The sequence below is a fragment of the Ctenopharyngodon idella genome, chromosome 22 (genome assembly GCF_019924925.1).
Source record: "Ctenopharyngodon idella isolate HZGC_01 chromosome 22, HZGC01, whole genome shotgun sequence".
Taxonomy (NCBI): Eukaryota; Metazoa; Chordata; class Actinopteri; order Cypriniformes; family Xenocyprididae; genus Ctenopharyngodon; species Ctenopharyngodon idella.
In genome coordinates this window covers 21,252,403-21,271,316 of record NC_067241.1, presented here as the reverse complement: position 1 = coordinate 21,271,316, position 18,914 = coordinate 21,252,403, and the positions used below count along the sequence as shown (strand labels likewise).

The 18,914-nt window shown below is 38.0% G+C and overlaps 1 protein-coding gene across 4 annotated transcripts in view; it reads left to right on the top strand.

The window, feature by feature from the left end:
- hbs1l (HBS1-like translational GTPase) overlaps positions 1-18,914 on the top strand; it is a 36,550-nt gene continuing 17,636 nt past the window's right edge. Inside the window, exons 1-5 of one of the 4 annotated variants that reach the window (XM_051879336.1) lie at positions 1-201; positions 756-821; positions 3,975-4,112; positions 5,690-5,899; positions 7,449-10,229. In XM_051879336.1, coding sequence (XP_051735296.1) covers positions 159-201; positions 756-821; positions 3,975-4,112; positions 5,690-5,899; positions 7,449-8,749 — 1,758 coding nt within the window. In that variant the 5' untranslated portion in view covers positions 1-158 and the 3' untranslated portion in view covers positions 8,750-10,229. The other 3 variants (XM_051879334.1, XM_051879335.1, XM_051879338.1) reach the window with 3 other exon arrangements.

The window sequence follows — 18,914 nt, the reverse complement described above, 5'->3', positions numbered from 1 at the left end:
ACTCAAAGTATTTTGTCACTGCGCATGCGCGTCCCTCCTGCATCTGATGGCCGTCAATATGGCGGCTGTGGAATGAGACGCATGTCTAAACTTTGCACTGACAATTGATATTTTGCTTCGCGTACTTTGTTTACGTGAAAGAAAGCTGTCGAACAAAAATGTCCCGCCACAGGAATGTCCGAGGTTATAACTACGACGAAGGTATATACGGGGAATATGATATTTAACAGCTTTTATGTGAAGAGGCCTGTATGATTGCTAGTTAGCTGTCTTATTTATAAAGAGTTCAGTGCTGCAGATTATGTCAGACTGCTGTCGTGTCACTGTTTCAGATGGTAACAGCTGGACTGCGCACCTGGTGACGAGTTCTGTGCTTTTAAACTCAAATATTTGTATTTGGTAATTGAAAACATAACTAACAGTTACTTTACATCTAGCCTTTATGTTTCTGTCTGTTTTGGTGATCACAAATCAGCCGTCTAGTTTATATAAGACAAAAATAACACCTGGATTCTTTTTCTTGTTAAGATTTATGTTCACTCCATTTCTACCCAGTATTATTATGACTTTTGACTGTCAGTTTTATTAATAACTGTTGTTGCATTGCTTCAGGTGGTGTAGCAGCTGACTAAGCAAATCTTTTTTGGCCCCGTCAATGCTTTTCTGTTTGTTGATGCAGTGGAAATGCTTTAACTATAACTTGCTTTTGTGGTTTGGAGTAAAACAGAATTGTCCCTTTTTTTTCCCGTTTATAGATTTTGAGGATGATGACATGTACGGGCAGTCAGTGGAGGATGACTACTGCATCTCTCCTGCCACTGGTTTGTGTTTTCATAAAATTTGCATGTGATTTAAGTAATTGTGTAAACTTTGAGGATGCTGGTAATTTAGATAAGTCATAAATCACAAATGCAAAGTGATCCTAATGTTATTTATATATTTTTTTTTATTTGAAGATTGTGTATTTAAAGGGTTAGTTCACCCAAAAATGAAAATTATGTCTTTAATTACTCACCCTCATGTCGTTCCACACCCGTAAGATCTTCGTTCATCTAAGGAACACAAATTAAGATATTTTTGATGAAATCCGATGGCTCAGTGAGGCCTGCATAGACAGCAATGCCACTGAAAATCTCAAGATCTATAAAGGTACTAAAACATATTTTAAAACAGTTCATGTGAGTTCAGTGGTTCTACCTTAATATTATAAAGCGACGAGAATACTTTTTGTGCGCCAAAAAAAACAAAACAAAATAGTGACTTTTCAACAATATCTCATAATGGTCGATTTCAAAACACTGCTTCGGAGCTTTACGATTCTTTTGTTTCAGATAGACCCTTTTCACGGACTGTGATGATGCGTTTTAACGGTCATCAGTATCGTAAATCCTGCAAAGTTTTTTATGTTTTCATTAAAAAAAAACAAAAAAAACATGTACATTTATAACACAAAATTACAAAAAATTACAAAAATCTAGTTAATGCTGATGTGAGGGTGTTTCTAATACAGCGGCTATGGGAGTGACAGTTAAAATGACATCTTTCTCTCTTCTGACTGCCGTTATCAATCGCTCTATATTTTTTTCCTATTTATGAAAGTTGTGAAAACACTTGTGGAGTTTTTCTTTTGCTTTTTGAGCAAATGGAAACACAAAAAATATATTTAATGTATTCTCTCATTCACTGCTATAGAATTTTACCCAACTATGACGACTTCTGCTTCTGAGAAACCCGGAAATGTGAAAAGGGTCTATTAGTGATTCGGATCTCCTATAAAATGGCTAAACTGCTGAAATCATGTGACTTTGGCGCTCTGAACCGCTGATTCAGTTAGTAAAGCTCCGAAGCAGTGTTTTGAAATCGGCCATTACGAGATATTGTTGAAAAGTCGCTATTTTGTTTTTTTTGGCGCACAAAAAGTATTCTCGTTGCTTTATAATATTTAAGATAGAACCACTGAACTCACATGAACTGTTTCAAATATGTCTTTAGTACCTTTATGGATCTTGAGATTTTCAGTGGTGTTGCTGTCTATGCAGGCCTCACTGAGCCATCGGATTCAATCAAAAATATCTTAATTTGTGTTCCGAAGATGAACGAAGGTCTTACGGGTGTAGAACGACATGAGGGTGAGTAATTAATGACATTATTTTCATTTTTGGGTGAACTAACCCTTTAATTATCATTTGCATTTCATTTTTGGCCATATATGGTGGATTAAATGTAAAAAAGTTTTGGTTTGAACCCAGTAATGGCTTTGAACCCAAAGCCATTTATCAAAATATGACATTTGCAATGTCTTTTTCCGCAAAAATACCCCATTCTCGCACACATTCACATGTTGAATCATGGGATAATTAACCTAAAAATGAAAATTCTGTCATCTTATTTCGTTCCAAACCCATAAGACTTTCGTTCATCTTCAAGGTCAAGGTACCATTTATTGTCTCCCTTAGGAGAAATTTGTCTTGGATGAGAGAACTGCTGCACATCAGCCCACCCAAACATACATTTCGTACATACATCCATTCCACATAAAACACTCTACCCTACAAAAAAAAAAAAAAACTAATAAAATACCTATAAAAAGAATATACTTTTAATTAAATAATTTTAATTTAACACATAAATTACCTTGAAAACATGCAGCATCGTTTCCATATTACCTTACACAAACTGACAGTTCAAAACAAATCCATATGGATCAGGCGGTTTAATCTAACGCCCGTTTCACACTGCAAGCGTAAGCAGCGCGTGAGTAGCGCATATTTTTTTCCGCCTTGCTTGTTAACTAACGGATGCATTCACACTGGCAGCAGGAGCAGCGCGTGAGCAGCAGTGAAGCGGGGGTTTCGGCACCGAGTCTATTTTTGCTGTGCCGCTGACGCTCAATTAAAGTGAAAGTACACTTTTGATGGACAAAATAAATATAATTTCACACAAAAATTGTTCAAAATGCACAGAATAAGCATGTCTAGAATTTTAGTACGACAGAAAAGAAAATTAAGAATCAAAAATATTTATAGAAGATTTACCCATTTAAACTTGTTTTTAATTATTCAGTTTGGGTTAAAGTATGGTGTATTATAAAAAACTAAAGTAAACTAGCCAGAAAATATGATATATAAACATTCTTTTTGTTATTACACAGAGAGATATATAGGCTGCAGCATACCCAAATTAAACCCGAGTTTGCTGGCTTTTTTCGCCGAGTTTGCTGTCTTGTAAACATGTGAATGAGGCAGATGATGTAAAACACAAAGCTTACCTCATTCATGTGCAGCAATGGATGACACAAGGCTTTTATTTATTTATTTTTATTTATGTATTTATTTACGTTTATATGCGAATGTTGTACACCTCCCCATGTTAACAAACTTTCAAGACTATCAAGTTTATAAATGACTAACTTATAAAATTTTTTTATAGCTGTCTTTGTAAAGAAATGCTCACTTTATATGTAGCTTCGAGCCGCTGCTGTGAAGCTGTACAAACGCTTCCAGTGTGAATACTCGCGCGTCTCTGCAGCTGCAGTGATGATGTAGTTACGCTCACACGCTGCTCACTTGCCACTCACGCTTGCAGTGTGAAACAGGCGTAAGTCTTCTGAAGAGACACGATCACTTTACATGATGAACAGATTTAATTCAGGATTTTATTCGCATATAAACATTGAATATACTTAGAGTACTCAAATATGTTTAATGGAAGCTCAACCTAGTTGCTTGACGCACGAGAATGAACATTTAGATGCTTCAAAGTTTTGGGTGAATAGACTTGCAATGGAGGGACAGAAATCTCTCAGATTTCATTAAAATATCTTTCTTTTTTTCCGTAAATGAAATAAAATGCCTTATGGGTTTTGAACGACATGAGTGTGAGGAATTGGTGACAGAACTGACCTTTTAACTGTATAATATTGATGTTCATTTTTGTCTGTTATGGTGATTAATTGTGAATTCATGTTTCCATAGCCGCACAGTTTATCTACTCACGTCAAGACTCGAGGCAGGCTCGACAAGTAGAGACCGTGGAGGAGGAAGAATATGAGGAGGAAGAGGAGATGCCAACCTCTCCAACCATCACAAGCACACTAGACCCACTACAGCAAGGTACACATTGACTTAAAGGGATAGTTTACTGAAAAAATAAAAATTATCCCATGATCACCTTCAAGCCATCCTAGGTGTAGATGACTATCTTCTTTCAGACAAACACAATCGGAGATATATTTAAAAATATTGTTGCTTGAAGCCCAAAAAATTTATCCATCCATTATACAGAAATAATCCATACGTCTCCAGGGAGTAACCCCTGCGCCAAATGAGTAACCCCTGACGCGATGTGTGACGCAGGATGTAGGAGTATCGTAAGCTTCGATGCCTCTCGCGATTCAAACAAATAGGGCTGTGCAACAAACTCAAGCTCCTCTTCTCTTATATCAAAATCTTCCGACATTTCTGTTTAAAATTTCTCGTTTTAGACTTTTAATTCGTGACCGGTGTTTTGTTTTGCTCTATCCTCTGGGCTTCCGCGTTCGTCATTGCGTCATGCGTCAGGTCAGAGGTCACTCTTCCACCGCAAATCGCCGAAAGCTAGTTATTATAGTTAATTAAGTTTTAAATATGGATATTTTTCTTACAAAAACCCATCGCTTAGATTCAGAAGGCCTTTATTAACCCCCTGGAGACGTATGGATTACTTTTATGATGGATAGATGCATTATTTTTTTTGGCTTCAAAAAGCTTGGAGGAGCAAGGATATTTTTAAATATATCTCCGATTGTGTTTGTCTGAAAGAAGATAGTCATATACACCTAGGATGGCTTGAGGGTGAGTAAATCATTCGATAATTTTCATTTGTGGGTGAACTATCACTTTAATGGGTTAAGAGCTTATTGTAATGACTATCTGGCTAGTAAGTTTATCTAATTTTAGCTTTAATATTTTTAATGGCGGTGCTTTAAAGGGAATGAATATAGAGATACAAGTTCTCAAAGGATTTCAGAGGACTGATAGTCTAAAAGTTAGGCCTGTTGCTACTAAGTTTTGCAGTGTTGTGTCTCTAAGAAATGTCTGATTTGGGTCTGGTGGACTAAATCAGACTAACCAGCATCCTTAAGACCGACTAATCAACTAGTTTTTCAGACAACCCAACAATGGTGTAATTTGCGAATATGTACTCTACCGTTCAAAAGTTTGGGGTCGGTAAAATTTTAAATGTTTTTAAAAAGAAATCTCTTATGCTCACCGCTTCTGAATTTATTTGATCAAAAAATACAGTGATATTGTGATACAGTATAATTAATTGCAATAATAACTGTGAAATATTGTTACAAATTTAAAATTACTGTTGTACTCTACTCTAGTATTCATTAGTCCAGTCTTTAATGTCACATGATCCTTCAGAAATATTTTTTTTAATATGCTGATTTGGTGCTCAAGATACATTTATTATCATTATCAATGTTAAAAACAGAAAAAAAAAAATGTATTGACCCTGAACCTTTGAAAGGTAGTAAAGATTAAACGTAAACAATGGTGTTTTTGTACTGAAGTAATTTTTAATCTAATCATTTGTGTCTGTCAAAAATCCAGATTCAGTTTTGAGGAATGTTAACATATTCCATTAGGAATATGTATTGTATCATATGTCCTCATTTTACATTAATATGTTCGTGTTTGGACAGGTCAGTTGTATTCCTGTTTGGATCAGATGAGAGCAGTACTGGGAGACTCAATTCCAGACTCTACACTGATTCAGGCAGCTCTTAAATACGACTGTGACCCTCAACGGGCCCTTGATTTCATTCTAACCGAGGAGAACACCAATACACACACCCCTCCGGCCCGAACCAACACGCTGCCTGAGCCTACCGCCACAGCTGCACCACAGAAAGGTACACACACACACCCATCCACCCAAAACCAGAACACACCAACAACAACAACAAAAAAAACCTTCACACCATTATAGCACATTAACTACCCAGAATACATCTGTGCTACTTCCACTTAAAAATGTGCCCTCTTATGTATTTTAAATCCAAAATGAAAATGAAAACCACTCCAGCAAGACCACAGATAGTGAAAACACACAAAGTTGGCATGAGGTCTCTGGGGAAAATGTTAAACTCCAGGGTTTTTCCAAAACTGGGGAGAACCTAAAATTTGTTGTTTCAGTCACAGAGGCTATAAATAAATGCTAATAATAAAACATTAAAAATTAATAAAAGTGCTACTACTAATACTGATATTTATTACAGTGCTTCCCACAGGTTTGAAATATACTTGCGGTGGTAGCCCGGTGAAAAATCCTCCTATTACCCACAGCACAAAAATGGTCTACTACATGTGACAAACAAATAATGTGTGATTGTTAACAGTATTTTTATTTATTGAAATTAATTTTAATTACATAGCATACTATTACATTTAATTACATACTAATATTATGCATTATTATGCATTGTAAATTATGCAAAATTAAATACAATTTATTGTGTAACCAAAATACCAATAATCCCCAGAAGAAAAAAATTAAAAAACTTAGCGTGTAACTTTTAATTATAAACAAGCCCGAAATACATCGGGACTCTTATTTTGAAATGTCTACACAATTGCGGGCTGATCCTTCAGATTCTTACAACCGTCTAAAACATTTTATATATAAGCTATAAAATAGACATTGTAATAATTCATCAACTTGAGTTCATTAGCAATTGCTTGGCATGAATCTGCGCTTTTCATTGATTGAGAATCACTTAAAAGCAGTCTGAAGTGCTGTTGCGCAAGCCTGTAGAACCCGCAACAACGCCGCCTTGTGACTTTGCAACATGCAGTGCTCTTTGTGAAATATCCACCGCATCTCTGCAGCCCACGTGGGAATGTCAGCAGGAGTAAACAGTTCTGACGCACACGTAATGAGCAGGTACGAAACACATAGGGCAAGGGGAGATTTTCCACTAGTTAATCGATCACGAATGGTTTCATTATCTTGGGAGGATACAAAAGTATGAGGATAAAAATAATAAAAGCATAAATGTGTCTCCAAATATACTTGGGCAGCCGTTAGCATACCTGGGCGGCCCACCCAAGTAAAGTCTATGTGTGGGAAGCACTGTATTATTATTGTTGTTGTTATTTGTTGTATTTTTTATATATTTTAAAGACAAACATTTTTTTTATTTTACCTTTACATTTTATGTATAGAATTTAAAAATGTAAGATACAAATTTTTCCCTAGGCTTCAACTGCTAACATTTTTTACATTAACCAGACTGAGTTTTTATTTTTTAATTTATTTTTTTAATCTCTGATATCCTTAATTTTACCGTGTATAACGTATTGCCTTTTTCTTGCTCTCTCTGTGGTCTCTGCTAACCATTGATCGCCTTCCTCATCCTCTCGGTTGCACTCTCTGACTACGATTGGCCCTCGTAAGGTAAGGAGCCTTATTTTCTCCCTCACATGATAGTATTAAGACTGTATCAAGTGCACATTCATGCAAACCACTGAAACAAAATGGTGGTCAATCTTACAACCTCAGTGATCTGTTAGCCACGCCTGAACCAAACAAGATCATACCTACTGCTCTGAAACCTCCCCCTGGTCTGGGAAGTTTGGCAAAAGACCATTTAAAAGTGGCTTCAAGTCATAATTTGGGCAGTGATGATTCATTAGGACAAAGTTCACTCGCCCAAGTAATAGCTCAGCATGAACAGAAGTGTACAAACATTCCTCCTTTAGTTGCCTCCACTGGTGTCTCATTGGATTACACAGTTCCTCTTACTACCAGTCCTTTTGGTTCTTTCCTTGGTCCTACCGCCCCACTTTCTGCACTTCTATCTCAGGGTCATAGTGTCCCACCTTCTTCCGGTTTATCTGTTGGCTCTGGGGTAACTCTCTCTTCTGGTTTCTCTTTGGGACCCTCTGTCCCAGCTGGTCTGGGTGTGACACCTTCCTCATCTCTTCTAACCTGCTCACTCAGTAGTCTGGCTCTGCAGGATTCCCAGCGGTCCGCCCCTCTTCCTGTCTGCTTAGGAGGTTTGAGTTCTGTCCTGCAAAGCAGTGGGCCGTTGGGAGTACCTGGGCAAGGAAAGAGCTCTGGAAGCCTTTCATTGGCTGAGCTGATTCAGGAGCACCAGGACAGCAGTCCCAAACTCTATGACAGTTTACCAGGACTCCAAAACACACACAATTCTGGTACACAAGACAATACATACATCCAAAAGCCTATCCAAACATCTGCTGCAAATGCTCCTCCGGGCTTTTCAGAGGCACCATCCCTGTCTGAACTCATGTCCCGACACCAAACATCACTACATCTCAAAAAGAGTAAAAATAGGTCTAATCATCAAGCACCGAACAAATCTGCAACAGCATTAAATAAGCCCCCCTCGCTAAGCTTAAATCGGAGCGTTGATCTTAGTGCGCTTATGTCCCAAACATCTCCTGACAGTCGCTCACCAACCCTTTTGAGTTTTACCCACGTTTCCGCTAGTCAGAAAAAACGTATGTTTGCTAAACCGTCAATTTTTGCGTTAGCATTGTGCGTGCACGTGAGCAGCAAGAAGAGTCGGCGCAGTAGAGCGACGCATAATGCTTTCTTATACAGCAGACAGATGGAGAGAGTGAAAGAACGAGTGCAGTGTCTACCTCTCCATCACATCAACCCGTTTTCTTTCGACACGCCCTCTCCGGATGACATAGTCAAAGCGAATCAGAGAAAAGCTTTTACTCGAGACTGACTTTTTTTTTCTTTTTCAGAGCATTTTAAAAGTCTCCCAAACTTTAAGTCTGAACTCTCTACATATAAAAGTTTTAAGGCTCAGGTTCATTTTTACCCAAGATTATTATCGCCCAAAATCCAAAGGAGCAGGGCTATTCCTCGAAGTTGTCAGACTGAGTGCTAAATAATAGTGTTTATAGAATGAAATGCATAGATTAGCATTTATAATTTTTGGAAAATATTAACTTTCAGATCTTAATCATAGATCAGCACTCAAATGGTTGTACATTTGAGCCATGAAATTATTACTAAAGAAATGAGACAGCTATTTTATATCATTGCCCATATTATTCTTTATACTTTTGTATTTTCTAATTTTTTATATTTATTTACAGCTGACACTGGAAAGCTATAAAGGACTGTTCTAAAATATCACAACCTCAGAGAGTTGTCAAAAGTACTGACTAAGGTACCTATCGGTACTAAAATTTTTAAAAATGTGACGCTTTGAGCGCTGTTGAGCGAATTCGTAAACACCTCTGATTGGCCGTTGTTGACGCGCTCATCGGATATGTCTGTGTTTGGCTTCAATGATCAACGCCTGGCAGCATTTGAAAGCACACGGAAGTGTTTGAAATTGAAAGCGGGAGCGTATGAAAGCAGACGTCTATCAGCGGACAGGTCCGCGATAGACGTCTGCTTTCAAATGCTCCCGTGTGTATCTGTGTAAGCGCTCGGTAAAGAGCTTCATTGATGACTATTTACAATGTTTTTACAGCGTTGATCATTGAAGCCAATCACAGACAATTCCGATGAGCCGTGAACACAATGGCCAATCAGAGGTGTTTATGAATCCACTCAACAGCGCTCAAAGAGTCACATTTTTAATTTCAGTACCGACTAGGTACCGAAGTCGGTACTTTTGACAACTTTACAACCTCAGATGTTAATTAGTATTAATTTTAAAGTCGTCTTATTTTAATTTTTTCATTTTGATCTTCATATTTTCACTTTTTAAAAATAGTTAATTAGGCTAAATGTATATTTTTGTACTTGATTATGTAGTTTTATGACATTTTGACAATTATCGATTCAATTCTAAAGTCGTCGTACATAACGAAAATAAAATACACAGTAGGAGTAGATAGAGTGCAAAAGATAAAAGGAAAAAAACAGCAGATTCTCTCCACAGCTGTTTTGCTGCCATTTGAAATGAGGTGCAGTGCTGGTTTACCACAAACACAGAAAGAGGGAAGACATTTGGGTTTGGGGGGACACCTGGAGTTTTTCCTATTATGTGTTTTGACAACAAACACTGTAAAAAGTGTGTTTTATTTATTATAATTAATGTTTAATAGACATTTTGATATTTGTTTTTTCAACTGTGATTGTCCACTGCATTTTTAAGTTGTTTTAAAGCACTGATGTACACCGATGTGGCCATGGGCCTGACTTTTTGTATATATTCTAAAATAAAGATTTTCCAGTTTCATTTCTGAGATTGATGTTGAGGAGTGTGTGAATATGTGGGGGCGGAGGGGAACTTGATGTGTGTGCTTGTTTTTTGCTCACCTTAAAGGGTGTGTTAGCTTGCGGTGTTTATCACTTACGTGTGACTGCGTGTGTGCGCGCGTGCGTATGTACATATAAAACAGAGAGTCTTTGTGGCCACATAAAGGTGTTAACACGCCCAGAGCATATTGGAAGAGATTTTACAAAGGCTTTGCTTTCATTGTGGTAGACCATCCGCCATGGGAGATGATACACACACACGCACAGATCTGAAGATGGTCTGAAAACACACACACACACACACACCTTCATATGCATGTTTTGATTGGCTTTATTTCCTCATTGCACACTGACCTAGTGTCTAAAACGGCATAATCCTGATAATCACTTGAAAAGAGGGTGTTCTTTGGGATTGTTGGTGAAATAGAATTAGTTAAGCCTAAATAAACTTGAAGATTTAATTAAGAGACTAAATGTTCTGGCCATTTAATCACTGATAGTTCTTGTTGGGCTTAAATGTTCACTTAATTTCTTCATTGAAATGTACCCAGTGTTGCTTTAAGTAGTTGTTAGTGCTATTGTTTATACTTAGGGGCTGTTTACGCGACACCGGAAAACTTTTTATGACTTTTGGCCGTTCATTTACACGACAGCAGCGTTTTGGTGGTCTGAAAATGCAAACTTTTGAAAACTGGTTTCAAAGTGCAGGTTTTTGAAAATGGTCTGCGTGTAAAAAACAAAAAACAAAAACGCGAATATGTGAAAATGATGATGTCATGCACATGCGCATTACATGTTCAGTCTATAGTGTTTCATCGGCATCTAATGGCCTGCCAGCAGAATACAGCGTTTTTAGTTGTTTTCACAGATTCGTATGAATGCGGATCGTTTTGACAATGGTGTCGTCTGTATGCGGAAAACTCAACTCAAAGGAAAAACTTCTCCGTTTTAAGCATATTGTTGTCGTGTAAACGAACCCTAAGTTCGATATTTGAACAACCTGCAAATCTTAAAGTTTCTAACTTCAAACATTCACTATTTTCTTCAGAAAATGCAAAATTTTTTTTTTTTTTTTTTACTGTTAGGATGCTTTGACTGCACAGACTTTATCTTTCCTTCTCGTGCATGTTCTTGTTAACTCTCTGTTTGCCGAGCCAAGCGTGGGTGAAGGCTTTTGAAAAGCATGGTGCAGCTCACCTTTCACACTTGCTGTCTTAAACTCCCTTTTTGTAAATTCTATCTTTTTGCCATCTGACCACCTCAAGTCATCTATCCCTTTTTTTCCCCCTCTGTTTTCTCTGCCTTCTTTTGCCACCCACACAGGAAAGAGTGACTGGTTTACAGCTGGCCCTGTTACTGCTCTTTGACGTTTTCTCCCTTTTTTGCACTTTGTGGCTTTTGCAGAAATGGTGATATGTCATTGTGTCTGTGCTGTGAGTGGTGCAGCACTACATAGATTGGTCAGAGAGCGAGAGAGAGAGAGGTTATTGACCCTATTTGAGAGCGTGAATAAAGATCATTTTGTAGCTAGTTTTCTCCTTCTCTGTCAGACTGTTTCTTGTTTTCTTTCTTTGCTCTCCTCTGAACACTGTCAGTAGAACTAGATGATTTTATTAATTTAGACTGTGAAGACTTGCACAGACTTCTTACAAAGTAGTCTACATACCTATTTAATTTGGCAAAATAAATGGAATTGCTGATTAGTTGTATTAGTGGTGTTTGCTAATTTGAGCATCATAACATTTGAACAAATCCCTAACCCTAAGAATTAAACTTTGTCATGTAACTTGTCCTGAATTGTTCATGCTACAGAGATGAATGATGCTTCAAATCTTGTGGCTTGTTTCTGAGAACTGTGTGATTACTTTTCCGAATGATTAGATTGGATTTTTTTTTTTCAACTGTGGACATAAAATGGACGATGCATATCTAGGGTACTGATTATCAAAGTCATGGCTGGTTTTTACTTGGTAAAGTAAAAAACTGTAGCACTGGCCTAAAACTGCTTGGATACCGACCATCTAGCAACACCCTTATAACCTCTAGATGCAACATAGCAACAAGCTAAAAACAACTATCACTGTGTTCGAAATCGAATACTTCACAACTATATAGTATGCGAAAAACAGGTCGCCAAAAGACCGAATACATAGGCTATGTCCGAATATGCCTACTTCCATACTATATAGTAGGCGAAAAACAGTATGTGAGCCGAGTAGTATGTCTGAATTCATAGTTTTCATAAAATAGTAGGTGAAAAATGTACCCGGATGACTTATTCCTTCAGGTGAGATTCTGAAGTGTGCATACAATGGACAATTGACTATCCCATGAGGCAATGAGAGAAAATTTATGAATGGCGGTGAAGCACTGCGACTGACGCTGGTAGATCATGTGACAGTAACAACATGGCGTACGCCTGAATTTCATTCATACTACCCATATTTATACTATATAGAAATTCTTTTTTAATGGCTGTTATATCTATTAAAATTCAAATATAATACCTCAGTATGCAATTTCGGACGCTTTATGTGTTTCAGAAAGAAATAGAAAAATCATGAAAAAATGAGAAAAGTTACTGCCTAGAGCACCCTAGCTATCACATAGCAAAATTCAAAAATTTGAAATTGTTGACGCTCAACCTAGCATCATAGTAGTGAGTTTTGTATAAGCAGGGGTGCACATAAGTGGTGCGCAGGTGCTCATGCGTGGTAAAAATAAACGATGCGCAGCAGAAAACATGGAGGGAAGCGCTTTTGAGTACCAACATTTTTGGGGACCGGCTCACAGGGACACGTTTACTTACTGGAATAGGATTATTCTACTTCTCTGGTAAGATAGCAATCATGATGATAAGTGTGTTCTTTAATTATTAGTGATCCGTACGGATAAGGTTCAGCGGTTCGGCACGCGTGTGATTTGCGGATTAACTGCTAAATTTAACCATCATAGAGTGAAAATGTATGATTTGGAGGTGTTTTGTTTTGCCGATTAACACATTTAAATGATTTTAAAAGCGGAAGAAGGCAAAAATCGGGATTCGCGAGCTGTTATCTGTGCCACACCCGAAGCGTGCACACGCAGAAAAAGAGAGAGAGGCATGTTTCAGACAGCGCCTGAACACCGAATTGATTCTTCTTTCGCGTTTACTTTCGCTTGAACGGACACATACACACAAAATTATGTCAAAATACCTGTCTCAGCAAGTATTCTCTTGGTTATGTCATTAGCGAACAGTTGAGAAAGAAACCGGATGTGTGTCAGTATATTCGGTCCGTGCGTGCATTCCGTCTTAAAGTGACAGCAGCCTAATATTTTTGCTGTTGTCTGTGTTAATAAAAAAAAAATAAATAAAAAAAAAAATCATCATCTACCATGTGTGAAAGAAAAGAAGATAGTGTGTCGTGTAAAGTGTGAGTACCAAGCAACATCTCCAGGTGCTCCCTTGAGAACCAGACCAAAAAAGTTATGTGCGCCCCTGTGTATAAGGTGAGTATCACTCACATTTTTTTGAAAATTTTGAAAAATAATGTGGCTAGGTGGCTGCTAGAGGTGTCCTGAATCTGATTGGTTGATCTGTAGCCGCTTGGGTGTTCTGACTGGTTACAAGGGAGTTGCTAGGTGATTTTTAAGGTGTTCTGACTCTGAGGGATTTTAAAAAGTGAAGTAATGTGATGTGAAGGCCAAGTATGGTAACAGAATTTGTCCTCTGCATTTAACCCATCCAAGCTAGTGCACACACATAAGGAGCAGTGTGTAGTAAACACACCCACTGCAAACCGTGGACACACACCTGGGGCCTCATTTATAAAGTGTACGTATGCACAGATTTGATCTTAAATCCACGTCAACACTCATATTTATAAAAACGGTCTTTGACCTGGAAAAGTGCTTAGGGCCACGTCAGGGTCTGAGCAGATGTACACACTTTTCCTTATCAGATTAATGCAGGCTTTTGGAAATCTAAGCTGTTCTTGCAGCTCGCCATTCTAAATGAAAGGATTTGGACGATGACTGGTGATCTTTTATATGTAAATTACATTAATTAGGTGTCGTTTACAACACGGAGAACTGAAACCATTCAGCTGCGTGCAAGTTCAAGATCATTTGCGATTTATAGATTTTACATCTGAAAGAGAGGTGTACGCTTGTTTAGTTTGTATGTTCATTCTTTGAATCACACGTATGCACATCTGAGAAATGGAGGGCGGTTTCTGCGCAACATTTTATAAATGAGGCCCCTGGAGCAGTGGATTAACAGCCATTTGCTGCGGCGCCTGGGGAGTGATTGGGGGTTAAAGGGTTAGTTCACCCAAAAATGAAAATTCTGTCATTTATTACTCACGCTCATGCCGTTCCACACCCGTAAGACCTTCGTTAATCTTCAGAACACAAATTGAGATATTTTTGTTTAAATCCGACGGCTCCGTGAGGCCTACATAGGGAGCAATGACATTTCCTCTCTCAAGATCTATAAAGGTACTAAAAACATATTTAAATCAGTTCATGTGAGTACAGTGGTTCAATATTAATATTATAAAGCGACGAGAATATTTTTGGTGCGCCAAAAAAACAAACAAAATAACGAATTATTTAGTGATGTCCGATTTCAAAACACTGCTTCAGGAAGATTCGGAGCGTTATGAATCAGCGTGTCGAATCCGCAGTTCGGAGCGCCAAAGTCACGTGATTTCAGCAGTTTGGCGGTTTGACACGCGATCCGAATCATGATTCGACACGCTGATTCATAACGCTCCGAATCTTCGTGAAGCAGTGTTTTGAAATTGGCCATCACTAAATAAGTCATTATTTTGTTTTTTTTGGCACACCAAAAATATTCTCGTCGCTTCATAATATTAATATTGAACCACTGTACTCACATGAACTGATTTAAATATGTTTTTAGTACCTTTATGGATCTTGAGAGAGGAAATGTCATTGCTCCCTATGTAGGCTTCACGGAGCCATCGGATTTAAACAAAAATATCTTAATTTGTGTTCCGAAGATCAACGAAGTTCTTACGGGTGTAAAACGGCATGAGGGTGAGTAATTATTGACAGAATTTTCATTTTTGGGTGAACTAACCCTTTAAGGGCACCTCAGTCGTGGATATTGAGGGTGGAACCCACCTACATTTTCCTGCCAGTATTAAGAATCAAACCCGCAACCTTTATGTTACAAGTCTGACTCTCAAGCCACGACTGCCCCCAATAGAATACAGATTAAACCATTTAGAATGTTGCTATGCAGTTGTTAGATTGTTCTGAATGTTGGTTACAAAAGTACTGCTTGGATGTTGAGAAGGTTTTCTTAAGATCTAGTTTAAATTAGTATTGTAAAGATGGAGGTGTTGAGAAGAATGTCCCATTCATGCAAACTTGCAGGCCTTTGCCAACCTTTGCCCTTCCCTGTTTATGAAAGAGATTAAACAAGTGCATTGTGTGATGCATCTGAGTGCATCTGTCATGTTCATGTATTGTATTCAGCAGGTGTGTACCGTAAGGGCAAGGCCGCATGTGAGAAAATCTGTAATATTGCGTGAGATTACATTGTGAATTGAGGATATCTGAATGGCAGCGGTACAGTGAGTGTACGGGGATTCCCCATAGTTACGGGACATCCGTGCTACACTCAACCCAATAAAAATAACTGATATGAAAAAGAAGAGGATGGAAGATAAGCTGAAGAAAGTAAGTGTTTAGGAAAGAAGACTGTTCCTTTTTGGGGGTATTGTATGGTCTTATTTTCTTTCCTTCCAGGACTTGTTACACTAGTGCCCCCTACTGGAGCAAAAAACATGTCCAACACATTTAACTTTCCAGACCTGTTTAGTTAGACAATGTGTTAAGATGGAAGTAACTTTTATTTCTAGTGAATTTTATTGCTTTCTGTTAGTGTGATTCTATCACTGTTGCTCTGTTGAATTTGATTCATAACGTATAACGAACAGGGGCTAGCAGGGAATACACAGATCTAGAAAGATGCAGTAAGGACAGAGTGAGAGATGTGTTTACAGTCACTGACAGTAAGTAAAAGATAATCAGGTAGGATCATGTCTCACCGATGTTTGGATAGACCTGGATCCGTTTTTCTAGGAAGAGCACATTTACATATCCTGAAGGGTGTGTGTCTGTCTTTTTTGTGCTACATGTAGACTATTTTTTACCTGTTTTTATTGGCATCACAGTTGAGTAATACTCTTTTGAACAGCAGCCGACACAGAGTCAACAATGCTTTATTGCGTTATAGCTAATGTTATAGCAGTATTGCCAAAGCACTTATAGTGCTGAAATAAACAATATAGATGCTCAGTAAGGTGATGTAAATGTAAAAGTTATGAATATGGATACTTATTTTACAAAAAAAAAAAGTGGGTTAAAAAATATAAATAAAATGGAATTAAACAGGAGTGAATTTAAATAGTAAATGTGGCAGATGCAAAATATAAATAATAAATGCAGCTTGGAGATGCATATTAACATGTTGACATGCTGTTACCCACTGCCTCTCATTTCCTTGATCCAAAAAAATTATTTTTATTTTTTTATTGTCTGTCAGAGTGTCTGGCACCCATTTTTGGAAAATGTTTTTGTATTTTATAGTTGTATCAGTTTTTCTTTTTGCTATTGTAACTTTGCAAATACTTAATATTGGAGTTCTTTGTCAGAAAAGAGTTGAATTTGGCAGCACAGAACGTTCCGGCGGCTGCGTGTGTAGAGATATGTTGTGTGGGTGTGGTTTGTGTGTAGTGTTGCTGAGTATGTGTGTGTTCAGATGGGAGATATTTGTGGGTGTGGCCGAGTGTGTGTGTGTGAGAGCAGGTGAACTGCTATCTACATTCTCCAGCACTTCCTGTCCCTGTAACAGGTGTGTGTGTATGTGTGTGTGTTTGTTGTCGTCTTGAGCTCTGTGTGCGTAAAGGGTCCTTGTGGTGTGGCCATTCCAACTCAAACACATCTGGGGACCCGTACTTTGTTTATCTTTATCTTTATATAATTATTAATGTTGGTTTATATAACAATGCAAATACACAAACATTCTCGTGTTATGATACTTTAGAAATAATCAAGATCAACGTTTTTTTTCCACAAGGTGAGTCAGACATCTCAAATTCTCCCAAAGTGTTTTTTCCCCGTTGTGCTTTTTTTTTTTTTTCCCTTGAAACTTTTTTTTCATATAAGATCTCCCCTTATTGACTTGTCTTCTCATCCTTTTTATTCTTGGAGGTTAGAGGTTGCATTATTTTTTACACATTAACCCTCTGTGTGCTGGAAGTGCACAGTCAGTGTGGGAGTGCGAGTGACGTGCCGGAGTTAACCCTTTCCTGGCCAGAGCGTTCACTGCTCAGAGCGAGATGACTGGCTGTGGCCGTTGCCACTGAAACGGCTCTACTGCTATGACGAGACACGGTGCACACGGTGCAGCCATTTACCTTACAGGGACAGAAAACTGCTTTCTCTCATCCTCATTTTCTTTCATCCCTTCCCCCTCTCTGGCTCTGAGAGCCTGTTTTGGTGCAGCACGGAGGAGTTGACTCATGAATTTCAGTAAGATAGCGAGAAAATGAGGCTCAGCACATGTTGAGTGCACTGACACACACATCTGCTCATCTGAAAATGAGTAACCCTTCATACTGTACCAAACAGGAAGCTTGACTTTCATAAAAAATGTACACCGTCATACATTTCTTAAGGTAACGACATGTGCAATAAAAGCTTGCTTTGTGCCAAAAAAATGGTTTCTAAAAGAAATCTGAACCTTTTTATAAACATTAAAGTTAATTAATTATCAAATATCAATAATAAAAGTGAAAAAAATCAATATAATATGAATATTATTATAATATCACAAATTTAGTGTATGCGTGTTGTTTTCTACATCCTAGCAAAAGCACGGGACACTCCAGACAGTCGTGTCGAAGCAGAGGTTGTCCCTAAGGTTGCCCGGATGACTGTGTCAGGCAAGAAGCAGACCATGGGCTTTGATGTGCGAAGGTAAGCCAATCGAGGTAACGTGGAAGTGGTTTAAAGATGTGCCCCGGTAACCCAAACATTGTAGGTTCAAACCTTATAAGGGATGCTCTGTGAACTATGTGATCTTTCACTGTCTTTCAACCTTAAACAAAGCAATTAACCACAGCTCGCTTAACAGGGACTGTCCCTGTAATAAGTGCACTGCAATGCAGTCTCCTAATCAGACACGATTATATCATTTTCAGTGATTTTTTTTTTTTTTTTTTTTCAGACCACACTGAATGCTAGTGACACACAGTCGCTCACAAGATTTGATAATATGTGATGTTATGTAGTTTTAGCTCAATTTTCATACATTTCATGATGGAACCTTTGGATATATATACATTTAATATGATAGGATACCTTTGTTAACATGTTTTTTGAAATGTACAGAAAAATTGACCTTCGTCTTTGATCATCTGCTTGTCCACTCATTGCTGAACTGCTGTAGTGAGCTATCCTCTCTTATCACTCTTGCAGTTACAGTGCTTAATAGTACAGAATTAATTCTCCGAACCAGGCCAAGTCTCTCTACCTGCATTGCATTCTGGGATAGCAGAAAACCACAGAGATGGCTGGTGCCTGTAGATTAATCTCACACTCACAAACATGAACCCACAGCCTATCACTCCCACTCCTTCAGCCACAGACCA